This window comes from Alternaria infectoria (genome assembly GCF_024043175.1).
Source record: "Alternaria infectoria strain BMP 0036 chromosome Unknown scaffold_34, whole genome shotgun sequence".
NCBI classification, from domain to species: domain Eukaryota; kingdom Fungi; phylum Ascomycota; class Dothideomycetes; order Pleosporales; family Pleosporaceae; genus Alternaria; species Alternaria infectoria.
Genome location: NW_026250723.1, coordinates 92,927 through 117,551, shown reverse-complemented (window position 1 = coordinate 117,551; position 24,625 = coordinate 92,927). Strand labels below are relative to the sequence as shown.

At 53.3% G+C, this 24,625-nt stretch overlaps 5 protein-coding genes and 1 non-coding gene across 6 annotated transcripts; 5 read left to right on the top strand and 1 right to left on the bottom strand.

Annotated features, from left to right (window-relative positions):
- Positions 1-1,640: 1,640 nt before the first annotated feature.
- On the top strand, positions 1,641-3,374 carry J4E92_010313 (uncharacterized protein; the record flags this gene model as incomplete). Its single annotated transcript, XM_051501651.1, has 4 exons — positions 1,641-1,817; positions 1,947-2,280; positions 2,526-2,785; positions 3,024-3,374. The coding sequence occupies 4 exons, from the start codon at positions 1,641-1,643 to the stop codon at positions 3,372-3,374; spliced, it is 1,122 nt and encodes a 373-aa protein (XP_051348122.1).
- An 837-nt stretch (positions 3,375-4,211) lies between these two features.
- J4E92_010312 (uncharacterized protein) lies at positions 4,212-5,033 on the top strand (the record flags this gene model as incomplete). Its single annotated transcript, XM_051501650.1, is given in 3 exon segments — positions 4,212-4,435; positions 4,454-4,550; positions 4,701-5,033. The coding sequence occupies 3 exon segments, from the start codon at positions 4,212-4,214 to the stop codon at positions 5,031-5,033; spliced, it is 654 nt and encodes a 217-aa protein (XP_051348121.1).
- Positions 5,034-7,589: 2,556 nt separating this feature from the next.
- On the top strand, positions 7,590-7,661 carry J4E92_010311. The gene has a single exon. It is a non-coding gene; the product is annotated as a tRNA-Ala (tRNA).
- Positions 7,662-8,637: 976 nt separating this feature from the next.
- Positions 8,638-9,451, top strand: J4E92_010310 (uncharacterized protein; the record flags this gene model as incomplete). The annotated part of the gene is made up of 3 exons (XM_051501649.1): positions 8,638-8,689; positions 8,871-9,293; positions 9,342-9,451. The coding sequence occupies 3 exons, from the start codon at positions 8,638-8,640 to the stop codon at positions 9,449-9,451; spliced, it is 585 nt and encodes a 194-aa protein (XP_051348120.1).
- Positions 9,452-10,367: 916 nt separating this feature from the next.
- J4E92_010309 (uncharacterized protein) lies at positions 10,368-13,491 on the top strand (the record flags this gene model as incomplete). The annotated part of the gene is made up of 4 exons (XM_051501648.1): positions 10,368-10,432; positions 10,488-12,352; positions 12,405-12,656; positions 13,400-13,491. The coding sequence occupies 4 exons, from the start codon at positions 10,368-10,370 to the stop codon at positions 13,489-13,491; spliced, it is 2,274 nt and encodes a 757-aa protein (XP_051348119.1).
- A 7,153-nt stretch (positions 13,492-20,644) lies between these two features.
- Positions 20,645-22,023, bottom strand: J4E92_010308 (uncharacterized protein; the record flags this gene model as incomplete). The annotated part of the gene is made up of 2 exons (XM_051501647.1): positions 20,645-21,401; positions 21,572-22,023. 2 exons carry the CDS (start codon positions 22,021-22,023, stop codon positions 20,645-20,647), a joined length of 1,209 nt encoding a protein of 402 aa, XP_051348118.1.
- Positions 22,024-24,625: the final 2,602 nt, after the last annotated feature.

Sequence of the window (24,625 nt, the reverse complement as noted above, 5' to 3'; positions counted from 1 at the left end):
CTCTGATGAACAGCAGGCAACTATTCGTCTACAGCGCCAAAATTTATAGGAACGGCGCATGAATAGCAAGTGGAGACCTTGTTGGCGAACGACTGTGACTATGTATACAGCACTGGCAAGTCAACCCGCCGCGACAGAATGGATTGGCGCGGGATATACCGCAGGATGTCTCTTTGTACTACAGGAATCGGGTCAATGTAGTGGGGTCTGATTGTACCAGCGCCTTACGGTCCATATGTGGCGCGACAAGAGAGAGCGCAAAACCCCCTCCATCGACGATACAACACTGGCAAGGACCCCCGCCATTTCGTGATGCATCGGCGCGGTGCAGATCGAAGGAAGTCTCTTAACACTGCAGGCAACAAACTTCATAGGAAGGTGTCTCTGTACCAGCGTCGGGAAGTTTTTCAATGGCGCACCAGGATCAAACACGGGAACCCCGATTGGGTGTCAGCAATGCGAACCTGGATTTGCTACCAAGCTACTGTGAAGATGAGAGTGTTCATGTGATATCCTTCAAGAAAATGGTATGAAGCAGTTCCATTTGAGTATGAAGTCTTCGGTGCAAGCAATAAGCCGCGCCGGTTTAAGGGGGCGACAGCGTTACCTAGTAGATACCTGGGTAAGTGACTTAGTTTTCATCACCACATACACCATCGGGGGAACATGTAGAGATGTGAAGAACATGGTAAGACTAGAAGACCTCATATATGTACGTGGACGTGGTGGCTATCTTGCGAGTGCCCGCACGTGATAGCCCGTACTCCACCGCCACGTGCCGGGCTGCACCGCGATACCGGAGCTCTCTCACCTGCAACCTGCAACAGCATCAAGCAGCGCATACAAATACAATAGCTCTCGCACATCTCCTCCATCACTCTTTCAACCCACTACTTCCAACTTGTTCTTCTGCACCACCCGTGCATCATCTGCACAAGCTCTGACTAGTATTGCAAGGCCGCTGCCCAAGCGAAACCACTTCAGCAACCTACAACATCAGACAATTCCTATCGCAAGCGGTGACGATCTCTCCAGACGCCGCCATGGCCGGAAATGGCGCGCTGACTTGCGCACCAACTCCAACACCGACAACAAGCTCACCACATTCCATTGATGACCACGCGCCTTCCACACCCAGACATGAATGTCGGGAACGACACTATTTGTAGAGAGCTTTGAAGCTGTCTCACACGACATGCAATTCACGACAAAACAGGCCCTCCGCCTACCTGCGGCAGCGAGCGGCTTAGGCGATGGTCTCGCACACCCAAGCATGGCGCACATACGACATCTATTGATACCAGCCTCCCGTCCAACACTCCTGTTGAGCAGAGCATCGCGATTGAGCCCACAAAGCCTACCGCGCCTGCTCCCCTTGGAGTAGCGCAAGCGACAGCCCTTACACCATCCGCAACTTACCCCACACCTGTGAACGCGGACAGAAGAAACAAGCGACATGACGCAGAGGTAAGCTCTGGCGTCATATTCGTAAACATATACTGACTTCGCAGGCTCAAAGGGACTTCGTGACAGACGAGGGAGGAACAGTGACGGCAGAAATCGACGTTGATGGGCGCATCAAACAAAATGTTGCAACGCCAGTGCGAAAACACTCAATCGATATCAAGTACCCAGTCGCAATGCAGGCATACGACCCCCAGGACATGTTCTTTGCGAAATCTCACATCAAGTCCTGGACAAAAGAAGAGTCGGCGAAAGAATATAACAGGCCGGCAGGAGCGTATATGGCACTGAGACATGAACACATCTCCGTCCTTGTCGATCAAGACAGCAAGGAGAAGAACGCACGCCGCCAAGTAGTCGACTCGCGCCAATCCCTCGCCAATGGAGCGCAGATGCTATTGTGGAGTTCTGAAGCGGCGTTCGAAGCTTCGAAGGCGATCGCAGGAAGGATTTATCAACCATAGATCTGGACTGACCCGCAGACACAGACACAGTACACCGGGAAAGCACCAGGATCATTCACACCACAAGAGGCACAGCATATCCTCAATCTGCACAAGGACGACTGTATCAAAGACTTGAAAGGCGCCACACTGGCGGCTACCGGCGCGAACCTCGAAGAATTCGGCATCGACGAGACCATCGTTACGCAGGCGTGCGATCTACCTGGCGATAGATCGTGGTTTGAGAAGATCAGTGACAACTGGAAGAACGCTGCCAGAGATGTACTGGTGGACAGCAGCATGGATCTCAGCATTATCGAGGAAGCCCCACTCCAGCGCCAAGTGAGCTTCCCGCCGGCGCGTACGAAAGGCTGTATTACTCTGCCGACGTCGCTCTTATCTCCTCGGCCTGTCGACGTATAAAACCAACTTGTCTACGGCTCTATCTTCCTTCCTTCACACTCATCGTCTCAAAACAAGGATTTTCAAAAAAGAAGAAAAATTGAAAATATGTGGCGCGGTCTCCAGACCTTGGTCTTATATCGAAAGATCATGAAACCGAAACCATGTGCGCTCGTCTACCCTCACTCTGGGACGTCCCGGTATCAATTCCAAAAGACGCATCGGATGTCATGTTCGACCCACTCATGGCGCGCGAGAACGCTTTCGATGCGGCGCAATCTGGCTTCCCTTTGACCGGTCCGAAGCGCGAGTTTTTGACGGAACCGGCGCACGATCGGGTTACTAGGGCGCCTAAAGATGAGAAGAAAAAGAAGAAATTAGGCCCCGAAGTTGCCGAGCAAGAGCTGAAGAGAAGGATCGAAAGGGCCGACACGTATTGGGTATTGGACGTCACAACTGAGGATATCCAACGCACAGTGAGTAATCCCTAGCTAACTGAGTACACGAGCATGTATACTGACCTTGATCTTTTAGCTAAGCTTCGCTACCGGCCGCTCCCATTTCACACAATACAACATCATCTATCCGTCGGATGCGAAACCACTAGATGATGATCCCTCCGTCGCCGCCTGGATTTGTACAGCTGACCACGCTTGCCAATTTCGTCCCCTACATGGCTATGGCTACCCGACGTGCATTCTTTGCCGGAAAAAGACAAAAACGCTGGCCACGGATTGCTTTATCCCAAAATCGAGCGTCATCATGAACATGGCCGTGAACAGTACAGTCAAAGAGGAGGACGACGTCTACAAGCAGGACAAGAACAAAGAGGGCGAGTGGACAGATGGCGCCAAAGTTGGATTGAATGTCGCCAAATATACCAAGGAATTCATGGGCTTGACCTTAGCATGGATGCTAGGCGACGTCTACACGCGCGAATACCGGAAAATCCCCGCTCTGATCCCCAGGGTAGTCAAGACTGCAGATTTAATGAATATGCTGCTCGCGTATCCCAGGACAACACGGAACGACATCGATGAGAAAATGGTGAACTCCCGCACTTAGCGCTTTATTACGGTCTGAAATTCGCCGTGCAATGCCAAATGGGGATAGAGATGCAAGCCCCAGGCTGCTACATCGACGTTCCATCCAACAAGATTGTAGTTGTAAAGTCCTCCTGCTGGCTACATCAACCTCTGTCATCGACACTGCTACTGCCATATGGCACTGTGTTGAGTACATCTAGCGCTGACTTCGATAGGACTACTGTTGTAAGGTCAGCCTGCCAACTACACAGGTGTTGAGGGGAGAGTCGCGTTACTCCGACCACGACTGACGACCTCCTAGCCACCTCAGTAAGAAACTTCTAGCACCTGATAATGTTGCGAAGGTAGCAATGCTACTCAGGTATCTCACGCTGTAAGCGGCTTCTTCTGTTCTTCGCACGGACGATGCCTGGCTCAAGACTCATACCGTTCTTTTGAAGCAAGCAGCATTCCTTGCAGCTGACGGTCATGGTACCATCACGCCTGGAGAGCAAATGAATTCTGGTGCGCTGAATCCCCGCCTGCGCGAGGGGTGAGTTATTCCCAATTTACGAACCGCATTTGAGACAAACACTGACTTCGTACACCCACCTTTAGGTATATCGACGCGGGCTTGCCACAGCGCAATACCACGTACTGCTTTCGTCGAACACGTGTCATCGAAACCAAACATGAACACGGAGAGGCAGCTGCGCAGGCAATTGCAGCACATGCCGACGATTCGAACGCCCACGAATACTACGATACAGTCGGGGTCGGCGACATCGACATTCAGTCCTATATACTAGGCAGAGAGAGGGTGAGTCAAGGCTTTGCGCTTGAAAAGCATCTAGATATACTGACGTCAGATTTGCAGATGACTCGGCGAGAAGCAAGAAAGATATTTGAGCAGACAGCTCAGACAGGATACGTACAGCACGAGAACTACGAGATGACGCTTCGCGCTCAGGTCGAAGAGCGGTTGCGCGAACGCGAGCGAGAAGACTCCGAGTTGGCCGAGATGGTTCATTCCTTCAACACAACGATCGACAACATGCGCGAGTTCCTGATACGCAACAGCGCCGATGATACACCCAGACCGTGAGGCTACACCGGCAGTGTCCCTGACGCTTACAAGGTCATGTTGAGGGATGAAGACTCTGCAACTGAGTTTGTCCCCAAGGAGCTTGAGGATGTCTTCTACAAGCGAAACAAGGTACTGAACAGGATCCACAAAAGTATACGGAGCGCTATACTGGAAGAGATTGCCCAAGGGATGCGGTCTTGGCTGGAAACTTCCACCAACTCAACAATCACAGAACTAGCCGCCGGTAAAGGTGGCGCACCAATATCGATACGCAAATAGGCCGGAGATGCCCAAGCCGAGCTTGAGGGTCTCTACGGTGAGCGCATGAGCGCTATCGAGGCCTTGAAGCGGCGCAACGAACAGGACAAGTTAACTGAGCCGGATATTGATCAAGAAGAAGGTCTGGACATGGATTCGCTCAAGGAAAATGACGGCAAGCAACACCGACGGGGTGATCCGTTGCATTGGCAAGTTTTGCTAAGAGAGGACATCCAGGTGAACATTGCTGATGGGGTCGAGGAATGCGATGCGGCTATGAAAGAAGAACGTGTAGCATTCCTCAGTGCATTCGTCGCACATACAAATCAGGCCATCTCTGGGTTGAAGTGTTAGCTCTGCCAGTTCAATCAAACGATGTCACAGGACGCCAAAGACAAGATGTGGAACCGTGCGCAACTCGAGGAACAAATGGAAGGAAAGGTACACACGCGCCGCGAACAGATTACAAGAGCGTCCAACGAGTTGAAGATTGGTGGATGCACAGGGAGCGCTTCATGTCTCTTGTGCCCAGACCGGTCATTCAAGATCGTAGCGAAGTGGCTAGTTCAACTTGAGCGTCATCACCGAGAGGAGCCGTGGTTGAAGAAGGAGGCTGAGGAGGAGGAGGTAGAGAACGATGGCGACGAGGATTCTGATTATGAGAACTTTTGGGAGTGTCTAGTCAGTAGTATGTCAAATGGAGATCGTATGGCCATAAGATACAATATGGTGCTTGCGAATGCGACGGCCTTACTACTCGGTCATATCATCAGAACGAGCGCAGTGCATTTACGATATCGTTTACCATACTCTGCCATCTGCTGCTGGCTTCTTCCTCTTCATCTACATTGACACAGTTCTCATATTCCCGCGTTGAAGTCACTGCATTCGGCGACTCGAAATGTTTGCATATCAAGACTTCGTGCTGATCTGCGATTTCTTTCCATGCCCTGCCTGGCTGTTGCTAAACTTCGGGCTGGACTCATTCAGCTGGGCGCGTTGGTATACTCGCGCAGTAGGTGTATCTCTTAACATACCTATCTTGTCTGTTTGTAGATGTTTTGTGTATATTTTAGGTCTGCAGGTTATAGCGCTGGAAGAAAACAGCGTGGCACAGCTACGTACACAAATAAATCGATGTATCATTGCTATGCTCCTTGTTCTGGAGGTAGCAAGAAACACAGAATTCTACCTCGAAGCCAGGCCAACTCGGAATCTGCGTCATCAGCCTCTCAGGCTTGCTTGTTTTCGTTCTTCATACTTGTGCGCAAGTCTTTTCCGCGCTGGAACAATGAAGCACACCTAGCGCGCTTTCCATGTTGTGAAGATGGAGCGTAGAGACGTGTCTTTTAGTCAATCTTTTCATCAACGCGTAGTATACGTTCTCCGTGCGAAGGTAGAACAATGTGGTGCGTATGCTAATGCAAAGCAAGATCGCATGCTTAAGCATAGTAATACGTCCTGAAACATGTCTGGTAAGACATAGGCAACAGATCCTTTTCGCGCTGAAGCCTAGCGTCATGGTGCGCTAATTGATATGAAGAAACTTAGCACGGCCTCTTCTTTGCATGTCTTCATAATGATCAGGCATCGCGCTGGTTTTCTAAGTATCGGTGCTGTTATTGTACTACAAGACACTCGCTAGCTTTTCATACACTACCTTCCCTTCACACTCTTACTGTTAGACATGTTGTCGTATTATAACAACCTCGGGAGTTACCACAGATAACTGCAATAGTTCTGGCGCCGGTTGACGCTATAGTTTGCTTACAGACGTGAGCTCTACTTGCATTGCACGACTGTCTTCTCGAGTCTCTTGAGCGCGGCTTACTTCTATGCTATTACAGAAATACAAGCCTAGCAGAGAGAATGCTGCAGCTGACTCCTTCGCTACTTAAGAGTCTTCGAGCGCATAGCCCAACACTTCTTGGCAAAGGTGTTTAAGGCGGTCTTCCACTTCACATTGTTTTCAACTATCACGCATCTAGCGTCGGTAGTCAACGTTTTTGGCGCTGCTTACATCCCGCACAAGACATCTTTATACCACTTTTATACTCTCCAGGATCATACTGCCTAGAATTACTTTGCCTTTACCTGAACAGGATTCCGTATGACCTGCCGTAGAGGTATGCGCTGTATCTATCCTCGAGAAATCCGCACGATAGAAGACGATGTACACTTCAACACTCGTAGTACCATTCAACCCGTAAAAGTCTTACTAATATGCGTACTTTAACTCTGAACATGCTACTTAGTTTGTACAGGAGGCACGAGCTTGTATACGCCTGCATCCGCAATCCCATCACGGCCAAAAGTAACAAGGTTATTGTAGTCGTTAGATGCAAATTCTTACGATCTCTTCGATACTAGTAGAGGGATATGCCAGGCTTGGGCATCTTTTCGACGATACCCACTTGCTCAGATGTTCCATAGTTATCGCAACATCTTATCCATTACTCAAGACCTTGTCTCGATCTATTAAACGGCATTGCAGACTTCTAGATTGTTGAGAGGCACGAGGTCAAGCTCTTTCCTACAGAGGTGAACATGTCTACGTCGTTGGAAGTAGACCAAGAGACTGACAAATCCTAGACGCACAAGCAGAACGAACATGTAGACTTCTATCTTATCTACAGATACGCAATGACGCCTTTCTTGAGTCGGAATGGAGGGGCAATTACCTCGAAAGTGGGTCTTGTTCGTGAATACCCCTTCGCGATGTCTGACACTATTCCACAATCTTACTAGACCCCCTGACTTACCAAAACGAGCCTGATAACTTGCTCTACACGTCGATTGCCTTGGATTATCTACGAATCAATTTCAAAATCTTTCATCAATAAGCAGCTCTTCGAGTTGCAACATCGGCCGCTTCGGAGAAGTGGTTCCTTCCAAAGAAGGGGTCAAACCGGGCTTGTGGTTTAGTGGTATAATACTCCCTTAGCATGGGAGTGGTCCAGGGTTCGATTCCCTGCAAGTCCAGCTTTTTGCGCTCCCTGAGGTATAGGATGGGTCGTGGTTGTGGTGGTGAAGCTTTGGGAGGGGGGTGGTGGACATGGGATGAAAGCTTTTTTTTTGGCCGGATGTGGGGGCACCACGACACCACCCGACTTTTTGCACGGGTCTAGAACATCGAAATATCTTTCCGAGATTTCAGGGTCTACGTTAGGGACGCGAACATCACTTTGCGAACGCTGTTCACCGGTAGTGCTGCATGTGTGGATGTATTTGATGTGTACGCTGGTGGTTGGCATTGAAATCGGCAGAGAGCACTTCGCAACACCATTTGAACCGACTCTCACCCTAACATCTTCAACCGATACCAGATCTCCCGCTGACCACCTGTTCGTGCCTCGGCATCAATATTACATGCAGCCACGTGTGCGATCGTTCGGTTACTCAATCTTTCCACGCCAGGTTAGCTGCATATGCATCCCGAGATCTGCACGAGGCCTGTCAAGCGATGCTTCCCCTTCCAATGACGTCGAAGCCGACTTAGGTACCATGAACAGCAGTTCCAATCACGCGCGTATCTGCAATGTGCGTGAAATCAAAGCCCTATTGTTCCGGACCCTTACAGGAACACAAACCACAGCGACGCCGTCCCTGATTTCGCGCAAACACCAGACCCACCTTGAAGGCAAGAATGAACGGTGAAGCTAGACCGTATTTCGCTTAGACTAGCGGCAAGCACAACCCAGCCCGAACAGATATTTTCAGCAGTCGACTTTGTGCCCCTCGCTCTCTCTCTCCAACGATCCAACCCCTCAGCTTCCGATAATCAAACAATTGGTGGTGTGCGACTTTTGAACGACTATTTCAATACCTTTTTAGAAGACAATCATCTTCTAACGTCACTCCCTTACCCTTTCGATACTTCGGTAAGAACAAAGCCCGACATCACGGCATGGCGCGTGCGGACTACAGCTAACACTCACCAGTCTTCCAACTCTACAAAATGGATTACCAAGCACCTGCTCCCGCTGCCGGTGGCCGTGGCTGCTACAACTGTAAGTTGATTCCATACCCACGATGCGGTGACACGGTCCGAATGCGGCCCCGCTTTGTATATCAGATCGCGAGAGCGTCACGCCTCAGGGTCCAGCGACAGGTCCAGATCGGTATTCAAGCGCGGAGACCATCATGCCTGACTCGGAACTGCATCTTTGAACACGCGCTGACCATGTCCAGGCGGAGACTCCTCTCACCGCGCTGCCGAGTGCCCCACCAAGGGTACCCCAACCTGCTACAACTGCGGCGAGAAGGGCCACGTGAGCCGCGAGTGCACCTCTCCCCAGGCTGAGAAGACCTGCTACCGCTGCGGTGGTACCGGCCACATCTCGCGCGAGTGCACCAAGGACGGCGGTGCCCAGATGGGTGGCCGTGGCGCCCCTAGCCAAGAGTGCTACAAGTGCGGCCAGGTCGGTCACATTGCCCGCAACTGCTCCCAGGGCGGTGGCTACGGCGGTGCTGCTGGCGGCTACGGCGGCGGTCGTGGAGGCTACGGCGGTGGTGCCGGTGGCTACGGAGGTGCTCGCCAAACCACGTGTTATTCGTGCGGTGGTTTCGGTCACATGAGCCGTGACTGCACCCAGGGACAGAAGTGCTACAACTGTAAGTACACAGCGATGAACTTGGAAGAGCATGACTAACCTTTTGTAGGCGGCGAGGTTGGCCATCTGTCGCGCGACTGCCCCCAGGAGACTTCATCTGAGCGCGTGTGCTACCGCTGCAAGCAGCCCGGCCACGTCCAGAGCGCCTGCCCCCAGTAGGGTGTTCCAGATGCCGTCGATGTTTTGATCTGGAACGAGTTTCGAGCTTCCAAGTCGCTCTGATAGCATGAGCGACGTTGGAGATTGCGCCCACGATGTGACAAATCATCGACATGCTTACGATTTCTTTTCTTGTATATTTTCATTCAGCGGCTCGCTGCCGTTTTTCGACGCTTCACGAAAAGCACATCGTCGCCCGGGCATGATTGGACGGCCTTTTCCTGTTTTGGCTGTACGTCAAGAGAGTTGGTTATGGGAAAAAGTCTTGATCCAGGAAGAGCGTTTGGTGGGAGATACAATGTGGGTGGATGGGAGAGCGGATGCTTGATGCGAGCAATGAATGAAGCAGTGCGTGGTCTGCACGACGACTGTGGCTGTAGGAGAGCGAGGTGTTCTCTCGTTTTGGCGGATGACTGGTGTCTGGGATGCGAATTAGCAACTGAGAGCCGGCTGAGGTTGAATGAAGAAACCGGAAAAGTCCCCACGATTGGGTGGGCTCCTCAACTTATACTGCGCCGTTTTCATGCACCGTGATGGATGTGCGCTAAAATAGTTTGTCACGGTGGGTGGGATGCTGCCATGCATGTACTCTTGGGTGGCTCCGTGATGTCACACTTGGCAACTGAACTTCTGATGGTGACATGTCAGGGTCACAAGGAGCAGACTGCATTAGACTAAGAAGCGAGTATAGACGCTGTAAAACACCTCGTGATGGCCTGTGTGATGGCGATGGACGGGTTGGAGTTGGAGGGGAAGGCGCCAAGACCCTGTGCCTTCCCGCCCGTTAACGGTTAGTTTACATCCCGCCTAAACCCAAACAACTTATCGACAGCGCCCTCGCGATCCGACCGCGACACCACCGACGCGTCACCCGCACCAACACGCGCATTCATTCCTTGCGGACAAGACTCTGAAGATGGCGCCTACAAAGAAACGCGAAGCGCGCGAAAACAATTACTACAACGTTGGCGTGCAGGGAAGGTAGGCAGAGAGACGCTCCAATGCATGCGCGTAAACAATAACTAACATTGCGCAGGAAAACTGGCATCACACTCGCAGACAAAGGCGTGTACGACGAACATGGCCTCGAACCGATATCCGGCATCTTCTCGTCGCCAGAGAGGTCACCGCCCAAACAAGGGAACGATGCGACAGGATCAGGCTCGATGGAAATACAAGAGAGTGCGCAGATATCGACGCAATCGCGAGGGATGTCACTAACAGGCCCGACAGGTTCAATGCCAGAACTCACCACATCCCACCAGATCTTGCGCAACAACCGAACGCTCCTCCCTCCACCCCGATCGCGATCACCCAAGAAGACCAACCTCGGATCCTCGCCGCGACGGCAATCCTCCATGGCGCCGAGGGGAAGCTCTCCTCCCCCGTCCAGCCCCCTCCGCGACTCCGCACAGCCCATTGCGCGACGCCTCGACTTCGAACAGGACGAATCAAGCCTACAAGAGACGCCAGCCCTGAGCGGCTCAGGCGCGCGACGAGGAAAGCGATCAGACGTGTACGATATACCGGAAGAAGAATCGCCGGGCCCGGCAGAGAGCGCGATATTTGAAGAAAGCATTGTGCAGGAAGAAATCACAGCCAACGAATTGGGAATAACCGCTGAGGAGAGTTTTGTTGCGCAAATCGGAGGCGACGAGAGCATGGCCGATGACCAAGTTGTTGAGGACCTTGAGGAGCTGGATCGTGAGGAGGAGTCTGGAATTGTTCCAGAACCACCAAAAGAGAAGGCCAAGAGGGGTAGGAAGCGGAAGAGCGATGTGGTGGAGGTTTCAGAAGGGGAGCAGGAACCAGCAGAGAAGCCGCGCAAACGGGGCCGCCCTACCGCAGCGCAAGCTTCGGAGTCACAGAAGAGCAAGAAGACTGCGCCTGCTGAGCGCCGACGCTCACAACGTGTATCCGACGTCAGCGAACTGGACGCGCCCGTGGATGAGTCGATCGATCAATCTGAGCAGGTTGAGGAAGTACCCGTTGCGCCGAAACGACGAGGACGGCCACCCAAGGTGCAACCGGTTAGCGAGCAAGAGAACAGCATCGTTGAAGCGCCGGTCGACGACTCAGTAGATCAATCAGAACAGGTCGAGGAAGCGCCTGCACCGAAGAAGCGCGGCCGACCCGCGAAAGCGCAGCCAAATGGGGAACAGGACGACAGTATCGTTGGAGCGCCGGCCGACGACCCAGTAGATCAGTCGGAACAAGTCGAGGAAGCGCCTGCACAAAAGAAGCGCGGACGGCCAGCTAAAGCGCAGCCAAATGGCGACAAAGCAACATCTTCAGCATCGGCATCAGCATCAGCCAAACCAGCGAAGCCCAATGCAGAATTCACAAAGCCCGCGAAACCTGTAGGCAGACCGAAAGCAAACGCAGAGTCCAAAGCGAAATCGGCAAGTGCAGAGCCAAGGTCCAATGGAGTATCGAAATCCAAGACTCCACAGGCGGAGAGCGAGGAGGCCGGCAAGCTGGTAGATGCGTACGGAAACCCCCTCAGCAGAAAGGATATCGACCAAATATCTGCCACATCAGCCGGCTCACGCTTCGGACGGGGACGACATCTTTCAGTATTCCGCGAGATGGATCCCGACAATGTCGCTCGCATAGGACGGACAGGCAGACATCGTGTTGCGCCCATCGACTTCTGGAAGAACGACCACATCTCCTACGATCCCGACGGCAGCATGTCGTCGATTGTGAAGAGTCAAGCAGTGGAGGAAGAGAGGAGACCCAACAAGAAGTCCAGTTACAAGAGCAAAAAGAGAGCGCTCACTGTTGTCGAAGAAGAAGAAATCGAGCTCGACCCCTGGGAAGAACAAGGCACTCTTGTTGGCAACTTTAGAGGTTTCGACACTGTTGGTGAGGTTCCCTCCAACGACATCATCGAAGACAGTAAGTGGCCTCAAACCTCAAGAGCGATCAAATGTCACTAACCATATCACAGCCATCGCATGGAACGAAAGGGGTGTCGAGCCCGTAGCCGTCGGAGATGGCGGCTTCAAATACGCAAAGATTGGATCCATCGGCAACTTCTTCAACTGGGGTCTCATCGAACTCGGTCCGGATCAGATGAAGCGCACGAAGAACTCACGGTACATGCACATGATCTTCAACGTACAGTCTGGTACTGTGGAGGTACGTGTGCATGAGAACGAGTTCACAGTCCACAAGCAAGGTGTTTGGCAAGTCCCTCGAGGTACGTTCTTTCTCATCATTCTCATCATTATTCTCTGTCACTTCAGCACATTCTCCAAGATGCACGGCAGCCTGAAAAGACCTGTCGCCGTGCTCCTTCACCTCCCTCCAACCATGCACTCGCTACAACAACCCCCCATCCGCCTTCCCTTACTTCCCCCGTCTCTGTACGACAGCCGTTGCATTATGCTCGACGCCATCCGGGTGTTTGCATATCCCCATCTCACACCACACTTGCATGCCCGCGTTGTACGTTCCTGCTCTGCAACATGGCACGACATTGGGGGCCGGCCAGGGGCGCGTCCGACAAGCAACCAGGGCAAGCGAGCAAACTGGCGAAGCGAACCCGATTCTCGTCACCCGCATGGGCGTGGCGCTGACGGCAGCATGCTGTGTAACCATTGACGCTGAAGCCTCGCCCAACCGACGGTGCACAGCATTGTCGTTCGCTTGCTCTTGTGGCGGTTACCAAACTTGCTCTAAGCCATCAGGCAAAGAGAGAGAAGAGCGCGGTTACAGCGCGCCACAAACACAGAGCACAACAAACCCGCCTCTCCGATCCGCTTGCGCTCTCCAACCCCAGTCCTTTCTTTTCGTTTCGCAAATTCCCCCGCCCTCGAAGCTGTCAGCCAACCATCGCTTCGCGTGGCGCTCACTTTGCCGCTGTTTCCTTGCTCACACCCCTTTCTCGCGCTCTCATTGGTCCAAAAGCACACGCAGCTAACGGGTGGTCAATCACAATAGGCAATACTTACAGTATTAAGAACATCGGCACCGGGACGGCTCGTGTGTTCTTCGCTCAGGCGAGGGAACTGCATGTCGAAGAGGCGGAATGATGATGATGGATGGTGTCGAGTTACATGTTGCCTTTGACGACAGACAGACAGGCAGGAAATCATCTTTGCATACACATGTTTGAATTCAGTAGCGGTGTAGACACTGGAGATGCCCCGTGTAGCGGTCAACGTTCGTATGTGTGCAGCATCATGGGTTTCACGAAGCTTCTTTTTTGGTCTCTCACAAATGCGAAAAAGGACACCTTGATGGTCTATCGGTCTTCTGTGTTCTTCTTCCGATTTCCCTGCATTGTTCGCGCGCTTGTCGACGTGTTCGCGCTGAGGTGGAGATGGTGTGGGTGGGGCGCATGCTGCAGATGTTTTGGTCCGGCGATACTTGAGAAAGGTTAAGCGCCGGGGTTATTGCGTTGGAGGACGGTGTTTCCTCTTTCGCAGCTTTTAGTGAGGGTTTGGTAGGCGGGTGAAGCGCGGTTGCCTCTCTTTACTATGGACACGATAGTCTTGTAGGATATCGTGACTCGATTGGGGTAGGCTTGGTTGGAGGAATGGATACGGGTAGCGGAGAGATATAGTCAGGGATGTGGATGATGACATATGTCGATTTGTCTTTGCATGTCCACTCGGTGCATCAATGGATCTGATTATGCGTGTTTCTCGATCCGGAATTATTTGCTTCCGCGGAAGGGACTGCGGCTTCCCGCACTGCCAATCTATCGCTACAGATGAGAGAAGAGAACGCTGGTTCACCGCTCATTTACCGGGTTCTCGTGCTTTGTTTTTGGTGGTTTGGTGTGCTGCGAGCTGCCGTTGAGCGAGTAGGCACGGGCAGGGAGATCAGTAGGGGAAGGTGTCGGATGATGGGTAGATGCGAGTTGTGGTACAACGACGTGACAGTGACGCACTACATACTGAGTCTGCAAAAGATCTCGAGGGAACGGAATTTGGGCTTTCATAACTTGGAGTACATTAGATGGAGGCAAGCAAAGTACATGTCGTATGGCGAAGGAGAAGTGTCTTCATCGCCTGGCTCCTACGTCACCGGCCTCAGTCACTATCGTTTGGCAGACACCACGACCAATATCAGTGGAGTTGGAGTGACACTTCGGTATCTCGTCATCAATCTACGTCGACATTCCCCCAGTCACTCCAACATCCCAAGCCTCATTCTCATACACTCACAGTACCACTGTAATTCTTCCATCCTTACATCCACCGGGTCAATCCCGCACATCTTGCAGCTGCATCTATCACTGCATCTATGTCTGCATCGGCGTCTTGTATCACTCAGCCTGCGGCTTGTATGCCGAAGTCATGTCATCCAATCAGCCAGCTGTTACACAAGATTGACTGGCTGTCATCTTTCCCCGAGATGTACGTTGCCATGCATCTATGTGGGTTCCATTGCACTTCGTGTCACACTGTGAGCAAGTGATCAGCTTTCAGCCTCGTTTTGAGGTACTTACCTATCGCTGCATGTGAAATTAGCACACGAGAACGAGGAGAAAACCACTCCAGAGCTGATGATCCAGGAATGTAGTTCTTGGAGACATCATGATGAAGTAGAACATTACAATATTACGCGTAGTGAGACTACGCGGTACACCTATGCCAGTTTATCACGCGTTGTCATCACTGCCTCTACGGCCTAACGTCCTACATCCACAGTAACGCATAGAATCTCATCGAAGTACACATTCGCCACGTTCAAACCTAACTCCAACTGCGTGTGGAAGCGGTGTGCCAGCCATGTGTTGTACGCCCTCCACCTTGCCTATCTCCATTTCACTCTCCATCCGCCCTGGACACAGTGTAGTGTAGTCCACAAGCGAAACGTTCATGGGTAGTTCAGATGTATGCCTCCCCTACACCTCGTACATTACGGCTACCATGATAGAAGTACCGAGACCTGCATTCAAGATACAGTACCACTACCATTACCACTAACCACTGCCGCCACCTGCAGGTACTATTCTCCCTTCTACACAGCCTCTCCATGGCGATTTCAAGCGGTGAGAAGCGGTGTAAAAACATCCATCTGCCCATCTGCATCTCCAAAAATAAGATTTCGCAGCCTCCGAGATAATGTACATTGCCACAATCCGGTGGAGGATACATACCGGAAACCTACAGAAAGCCACTTATCCAACAACAGTTCTCGCCCTGGTATTAGTCGAGTTGTTGTTGTTGTAGCGGTGTGGAGCGGTGTAGAACACTGTAGTAGTAGTAGTAGTAGTCCCGACTAGACCCTTGCGCCGCCACCAGCCTTCATCCGAACTTCAAACTAAACGACTTTGTGACGTCCGGTGAAGATGGATACACACAACCACGGGTGTGGTACCTTGCACTACTTATCTCGCTTACAGTAGAGAGTATTTGCGTTCTGTTTCCTTCCCGCCGGAGGGAAATATCTCGGCCGGTAACGAAAGAAACCATGGAGTTTCATGGGATCTAGACGGTGGAGGAAGGATGCAAGGGCAACGATGTCAGTAGAGATGCAAGACTAGCTCGCCGTTACCTCGCCTCGAACCAGCAACGGCGACACCAGATGCAGAAATTGAAGGTGTGGAACAAATGTCCGTGACACCGCTCCTTTGCGCAATTCGCATTCAGCTGCAACACCTTGGCCAGACCAGCCTGAGGCCTCCATGGCATCTGTGTCGTGTTTGGCAGTTTGGCAGTATGGGTTGTAAGCCATCCTGCCATCTCTTTCCATCATCATCACCCCACCAACTACCTCATCATACTCCATCAACCCCACTAAGCTTTGGTCGTGGATCGTCGAAATGTTAACCACGAGACACCACGTTTCAAAACAATTTCCAAACGCGCAACCGACAACCAATCCGCATACCTAAAACAATCACAATCACATGATATTGTGTTCAGCCTCACATGCGCCTCGTCCGCTGTCGTGCCATAGGCCAGTTACACACAGATCGCAGCTGTCACTTGTCGCAGAAGTTCGGAGAGCCTTAATTCCCAGGACTCTGTTAATTAAGCGGGGTAAGGTATGGGCACAACCCAAAACAGCTGCACCAGATTTTTAAGGCATCCCATTCCTGCCAATCTGGAATCTACTCCAGATTTGATGAGTGGGTGAAATGATACGCTGATTCCTGGTCGTCTCATCATGTTTCCTCAGTGCTGCTCGTGACGAGGGATTAACCTAGTGCAAGTCGCGATTCTCTCACAAGAACGGTGTGGGACCGGCGAAAATCGACGCCAAATGTACCAAACTCGTGCGGTCGCGGTCGGCTTTGAATGCCGGAGCGAATTGCGCGATGGAGGACTGCCCGAGGTCGAAAGGACCAAGGTTTACTGTGACCTTGGTAAACCAGCAGACAGGTCGCGCGAAAGATCCAAAACATGAATCGTGTAGTCCCTTCGCCTGTCGCGTGCTTTGTCAAAAAAGCAGAAGACATTTCGGTCTTGTTTAGTCTTGGTGCTTCCATTAGCGGGCATGCGGTTCGTTCATTTTCCCCTTTGGGAGGATGGAGGGGCGGGCGAGCATGTCTGGGTGAACAGGGCGTGAACTATTCGATCGGCGCCACTAATCTCGCATTCGTCTGTCCTTTCCCTTTTCCCCTCGACTGGTCACTGCGGCTGACTCGACATCGCACCGAAATTCTGCGGTGTCGTCCCACTGGGCGCTATGTCTCAGGTTTGCGATCGTCACGAAATCGCGATTTCGGCGGTGCTATTTGATTGATGATTGACATTGCGGATGAGGAATGCGGTTGCGGGATACACCGTGGGAAAGCCGTTGGGCATCTGGTGTCGGATGCCGATGTGTGGGTTTCGGGTGCTGAACTATAGATCTACTACTGCATGTACAATACTATAGTGCAATACTTGCTTGTTGGGTTTGTATGGATTGGCGAGTGTTTGCACGTTTATTTGCATTGGGCTGCTTCTTTGACGCAGGAGGCGACGAGCGCTGGTGGTGGCTTGCTGTATGAGCTGATGTGAGCCGATTTTCCTTTTTACTTTTGGTCAAAGCCCCATGCAGCTTTGCGCGAACAGACGGACGCCTGTCTCAGCAGCCCGAGGTCTGTTCAGCTGCCTCGTCGAGGGATGATGACATTGAGCGAAAGGTTCCGATCCCCAAAATAACGACATGACCACATCGCAATGTCTTTGTGCGCATGGCGGGCGACGGAGAAGGCTCCGATCGGCCTAATCTCATCTGTTCGCGCGCTGCTCGCAAGCTCAAGCCAAAGGCCGAAATTAGATGGCACGTGGGAAGGGATGATGCAAAGAACATTCTTGAGACGTTCGATTTGGTCTTCCCGCCCGCACGGCTTAGCCTGCTTCAGGACCAGCCCCCATGTCGCATGACATGGAACGCGGAGCCAGTTCGCCGCCAAACGCGTGGGCAGCAAGAAGTAAGGGACAGCGCCCTCGACACTGTTTCCATGGAACAGCCCTGATGCAAGCGGCGGACGTGCCTGGCCCACACACATGTCACGGAACGGTTTTTTCTCTCGCTCCTGCGAGTGACCCATTCAATTGCCATGCTCGCCCTTGTCAGTTGTTTCGGCCTAAGGCAGCGATCCCGGACGATCAGAGAACCAGCATGCAGGAGGGTTGTAATCCTGCGACAACGATATGTGAACCAACATGTCATAATTGTCGTACGATGTGGCAAAGCCGATGAGAAGGTTCGCGCGGGTAAGGCGACGCCAGGCACTCCTAGCCGCACACTCCTGGTGTGCACTGAACGCAGAAAGGGATGGGTGGTGGCAGGCCCTGGGGTGGATCTGTGTATGTGTCAAGTGAAAGGGTGTCGTCATGTGCACAGTCGTGTGCGAGTGGTGGGCATGTCAGCGCCCATGATTCGCGTTTGGCGAACAGGTGGGAGATTTGGCCCTCGACTACCCATGCCCTCCATGCCGCATCGGGAAGGCTTCTCGAAGGGCTGCGATCGCCGGTCAGTGCCCGCGAGAATAACGACACTGTTCATGCATAACCTCTTTTGCGCCGTGATTTGTTTATGCAACGCAACACGAGCAGCGCCGAGGAGCGGCTCGGCCGTTTGACAATAGTTCACCCATCCGTTCCCCGATCATGCGAACACCTATTGCGTCGCATGGCCGAGCCCCGGGGAAAAAAGTAACGTAAGGAGCGGTGCCCATGGTCGCCGTCTTGGTTCGTCTGCCCATTACCGTTCCGTTTGTGTCATGTTGCATGGTTCGAGTTTGTCGTCCCATGCGCCAGGTCACGCTGCTTTGGCTTTAGTTCGGCATTGCGCCGTGTTTTGGTTTTTTATGCCGACTCGCCTGACGGCACGTAGATGAATGACACAATCTGCCTGAATGCGATGTCGTGGATATTGGCGCGAACGAACTGGCGGGTAGGTGGGTGGGCGTGACGGCGACGGCAAGGGGAATATGTCATGGGCATAGACTTTGGACTAGGCGTGGCCTTCTAGAAGCATCATGGAAGGTTTTTTTCTGCAAAGGCACGCACTGGGCAGGTTGGGTGGTGAGAGGGCGTGCCTTGGGCGGGTTGAACTAGGCTGTTTCAAAGCGGTTCGTGAGGGCTGGGGCACGTGCGAGCACCATCTCAGCCTTGTGCTCCGAGTGGGACGGGAGCGGAGAGCGCGCGCGCAGACAACAAAGTTTGGTTTACGCCCAAGGCACCAATTCGAGGCCGATTAGCTTTGGCAACTAACTGCAGGCAAAGGCGGCAACCATGGCAATGATGGGATTTGGCCAGGCTTATCGATTAGCAGCCACGCAGCCCTACGGCATCCTCAAACACGCCAGCCCGCCAATCACGTGCGCCGCCTGCTTTTTGCGGGGCGCAACACCCTCTTGCCTGCACAGCAGAACCGATGACACGACACCCAGCAGCCCAAGCCCTAAAATAGTTTGCATACACACTTACGCATTGCAGCGCCATGCAAGGACAGCGAACCGTTCTAAAGACAAGTTCATGCAAAGACGCCCTCGTGTTGCCCAATCGCGTGGCCCAAAAGTGAGGCTACGAGGCTGTGCTAGTGGAGACAGACGTGATGATCGTGAACAACGCACCTTTACCACACCCTCCTGGCGAACGTGTAGTAGACAGACACTGCGTGAGACAGCCACCACACTCCCCCACCCACCCAGGAGGCGAAAAATTTCCGACTGGAGCTAAGCTTTGCTGAACACACCCTGAAGCGGTGACAGCGCAGCGCTCCGCGCACGCTGAGTCGGCCACGTAGGTACCTGTTTGACCGACCTTTTGCTCAGGCATGAGCAAGTGTGGCACCCATGGCCGCTACGTCATCATACGATGATCCGGGGTAGACGAACGTTGTTTTCCCGGCGGTGGGAATTTCGTTTGCTGTTCACCGCCACGCCACACACCTCGTACGTGCAGGGTCATGCCGGACGGCCTGTTGCTATGTTGAGGGACACGGTAACTTTGGAGGGTCCGAAAGAAACGTAATTAGGGAGGGATGGAGGGATGGAGGGCGGGTTTTGCTTCTCGGAGATGAACGGAACCGTTTGGTTCATGTTGTATTATAATCTTGCTACTACTATGACAATGTGCTGGCCATGCTGGCTTGCAGGGTACAGGTGGCGAGCGCGAGAAAAAAGTCTTTCCAACGTAGTCTTTGATACACTTCGAGGCCGTAAACTAGCTGGTTGAACACGTAGTTCGACACGTAACATCTAAGAGGGGTGAAAACATCGGTGTAAAGGTATCCTCGCCACGCTATGCCGCTGAGTGTGCTTGTGTTGAGATGGATGATTGAATATAGAGAAATGCGAATGAACCACACTAAAACAGTGCTGTGACGAACGGGTTCAAAAAAACAAATGCGAGTCTAGAGAGAAACAAACGCTATGATGTTCAGCAAAATGCGAGAAAAACCAGAATGCCAAAGAAGATTGATATCCATGCGGAAAAAGATGTTGACAACCAACCCACGCTAAATGCCACAGTCGTGCGGAACAATGCCCCTGCGTTGATCTTCATCCCAGGCTCTGCAGCGCGGTGTTCCCTATTCTAAGCTTTCGTGGTATACCCCGTGTGACTCCTGAACCCTTCTCTCTTTGTTTGCGCCGAAACCCCTGGGTATACCCACGCTTCATTACGGTTCCTGCCCGAATGTTTGTGTATGCATGCATCCCGAAATATGTCTATATCCCATCTACTACAAGTAAAGAAATCGTTGAATAATGCGAGTGCGAAGACGTGTCTATGCGACTGCCGATGCTGGTCGCTCGTAAGGTGTCGACGGTTGGGGCGGGGATGGCCGGTCGCTTTCCTCGCGCTTCATGCTCTTGATGCTGCCGGTTCCGCTGCGCTGCGACATGCGGTCGGGACTCCTCATGCCCTCACTCCGTGTGTGGTGCTCTGCTCGTGACGGGCCTGCAGCCTCTTCTTCCCTTCTCCTCTGGTGGTACGCCTCCATGTAGCTGGGGATGCTGCCCTCTTGCTTGATAATCGACTGCATGCCTGGTACAGGTGCTGTCCTGGCTCCGCTGATCAGGTCTTCTTCCGACTGGGGTTGAATCTGGGGAAGAGGTTGGCCTAGTTGAGGGGGCACGCTGGACCGGTTGCGAGGGTCTGCGCGCCTGCGACTGAATGAGCTGTTCCTCCTCCTGCGTCCGCCTGCGCTGGAACCGCTGTCGGTCCGCTGGTGGTAGCCGTGCATCGGACCTTGAGGCATTGGCGGAGGCACCTGATGCAGCTGCGGCGGCATAGGCGGCGGGTTTGGCATTAACTGAGGGGCGTTGGCAGGCGTGAAGCCATGCGGGGCAGAGGCTGGTATAACGGGCACTTGCGATGGCGAGCTCATGCCTGTGCCGGTTGCAGATGGGTGGAGCTGAAACACCGGCGCATTCGCACGCGCGCTCATCTCCTGCTCACCCAGCTGCCAGTGCATCGATTCGGCGGACCGCCAGGGAATGCCCATCTCGGTAGCGACCTTCTGCCACATTTGGTCCTTGAATCTAAGAAGAGTCAGTATTGATTTTGAGTAGAGTGCGCGGAGATGCGTCGCATACGCGTGCCGCAGAGTGGGCTGGGGTAGATCTGAAACCAAAGAGGTGGGCTCAAAACGAAGGAACGGATGACCAAGATGGAGAAGTCTGGCCATCCGGATTTGTCGAGTGGTACATACCGAGCGTAGAGTCTTGCGAGCTTGTTTTTCTTCTCCTCGTCCCAAATGGCTCGCTTCTCGAGGTAGTTCTGGTATCGTAGTCGGCAGGAAATGGAGCTTCTTCCGGGGAGTCGTTTCGCAATGTCGTCCCACTTCATTCCCTGACCCCGCAGCTCGATGGTCAGGTTGTCCTCCTCTGGTGTCCATTTGGACTGTTTCTTGGCCGGGCTTTCGTCGGGTAGCGGGGTTTGAGATGCCTGTCGCTTGAGTGTTGAAGGGGGAGAGCCATTAGTATTTTGCGGGTGACGGGGTGGGGAAGGTCCATGTGGGCCGGAGTAAAGCGGGCGAAAGTGTGGGAGTGGTGCGGGTTCAGCGTGGCGGTGAAGTTCGGAGATGGCAGGTAGAACAGGTCCTCCTAGCATTGATCCGGGTCCCTGGGGTGCTGATGTCGGTGCCTGTTGGTATGCAGACATTGGCGCGTAGTGCGGGGGGCCTGGGTACGCGGGTGGTCCAGAGGCATACGCCGGCGACGCTCTTTGCGAAGGTGACTGTGTGTATGCTGAAGGTGCGGTTGTGTATCCTCGGGTCGCTCCTGTCGAGTGGGACACATTTGATATTGTGCTCTTCTTGCTCGCAGGTGACTCTGAGCCCCGAGCGCGAGGCTCGAGGAGGAGGTTGATATCCAGGATGACGGTGAGGGACTAGCTTCTAGCCAGCCCATAAAATGGAGAAGGTTGTCAAGAGACCTGCGTCCTTGGAAAGCTCAAGTTGCCGAAAGATGTACAGTCGGTCAGTCAGTGGCGGAGTTGGGGTAGGCGGCTGTAAGGTGTGGAGTACAGCAGATAGATGGCTATCTATAAGTTGGATGTGTACCGATCAGGTCGGGCGTTGTCGTAAGGTAGCCTCGCAGATGATTGACAGGAAACCGTCGTTTGATCAGCCCAGGTGTGGCGTTGGGCAAAGGCAAGGCAGAAACTGAGGTTGTATCCGAGTCGGGTGGGTGTTGATGTGCAGGTGAAGTTGGTAAACAACAACAGGGAGGCGAAACGTGTTATGGGTAGCTGTGTATGAGGATGAACAGGAGAGGACAGTGGTAAGGTGATGAGGTTCGGATAGACTAAATGTGCCGACGATGACCCAAGTAGCCAGTTGCGAGGTACTTTGGATGATTCACGCTCTAAGTGGTCGATCGACTCGAGCTATTTGGGCTATGGGCCGGGGCTTTCGGAGCAGGGGGTGAAACAGGCCAACCACTCGGTCTGATGAATGACGGGCGTGCTTAGCCACTGACTTTTCAGGTCGAGAAGGTAGAGGAGTAGCGTAGGGGAGTGGTGGATACAGACTGGTAGGAGCAAAGGTAGGGTCTGAGGGAGTGAGCATGGATGTGTCAGTAGAGAGAGTTAGCGTGCGACTGTAATACTAATAGCAGGCATCCCTTGAAGCCCTGGGCTGGCGCCGCCTCATCGTCCGCCGCGGTAGGGATCCGGGGGCTTGGGATCAGGATGTACCCTTTGCGTTTCTGACTTGACACCCACTACCTCTGCGCTTAACGCTTTGGCGACTCGTGCTGGCGGCGCGCCACATTAACGACCCACAGACCACTTGCGTACCACAGCTGATCCGATCTAAGGAAGCATGTCTGCCGGAGATTTTAGCGAGACCAAAAAGAAAAGGACAGGCCAAATTGGCAGCGTTAGCTTGACACAAAAAGCACGACACCCGTTCTTGCGTGGTGAGTACTGCGATGACGTGTCCCCCACTTGGGCAGGTCACGGAGGTCACGAAGGTGGTGGTAGCTATCAGCAACCTACTCGCAGTCTTTGACGTGGGAGACGACTCCGGTGCATTTGCATTACTGCGGTTTGATATTGGCTTCGCCGGCGTGGTGTACTGGGCGTCATTTGCTGCCCTCCTTTCCGTCAGGCCTCAATGCGCCCAAGACGGGGCTGCGGCGTTTGCAGGTAGCAGGGCCGCGTTCACGATCGTCGAGGAAGCGGCTGGAGCGTGTTTTCAGTGCTTGAGGCAACGAATCAAGGATTATGATGAGCGGTGAACAGTCTCAGGGATTCGCTGATGGTTCGGAAGAGCACAAGCGCGATGACATGGAAGATCTGCAGCATGCTCGCCCTGCTCCGGCTATCTGACGCCAGAAGCGTCGCTACCGAAGCCTTGCGAACGGCTGACTTCATTAAGGCGGTGCAGGTGGTGATGTGTTCACGCCAACGTCGACAACGTTCAAGACGGGCTCCACCTGTGCAATTCCTGCGTTCATGTGTCCGGTCAAGAACCCCACTGTGGGCGGCGATCTAGCAGCGTCGCAGCATGCGCAGGAGGAGCGGTGAACTGCGGTGAACTGCCGGCGGCCGTGGGCGTGACGTCTAGCGCGCGCCATGGCATCAACACGAATGGCACGATTAGCACGATGGACACGATGTTGGCCCGCTGGTGTTTATGCGACGATGTTGTGCGCGCACGTGAGGGGCGGTGCTGCTGTGTTGTCTTCGTGTTCGCGAGCCACGTTGTGTTTTGCTACGAGGAGGCGCCGCCCTGCCATGTCATCGGCGTGGCAGATTGCATCACGGGACCAGGGCCGCGATGATGCGCATGAGGCGGTGAGGAGAGGCCGAACAGGATGGATGTTTTGAATGAGGTTGGATATAGCAGGCCCTTGGGCCAGTGGGAGCCGACATGCAGGTGCATTAGCCATGAACCATCCCCGTGCGCTGGCCAGCGCTAGGGCAAAGGGCCTTTCCTCGGCGGCGCCCACGGCCTGCTGAGTGATTGAAGGATCAAAAGACTCCCCACAGACCAGACGAGCACACAATCTCACCGCGCCGACGGCATGCGAACTGCACTTCCGCAGCCCTGGTCAGTCTGGTCGAGTCTGCCTCTATCGCCTCTATCTGCCGCAGCGCCGCTTTGGGGGTGCTTTGTCTCTTGCAGCTGTCTTGCAGGTGCCACAGCCTCTGGGACACATGAATCTATAAGGCGCAGCACTCTATATTTACAGACGCGTGCATTGCATACATCGCATACAAGAGCGGTGAGGGACCCAGTTGGAGTTAGTTGGAGACA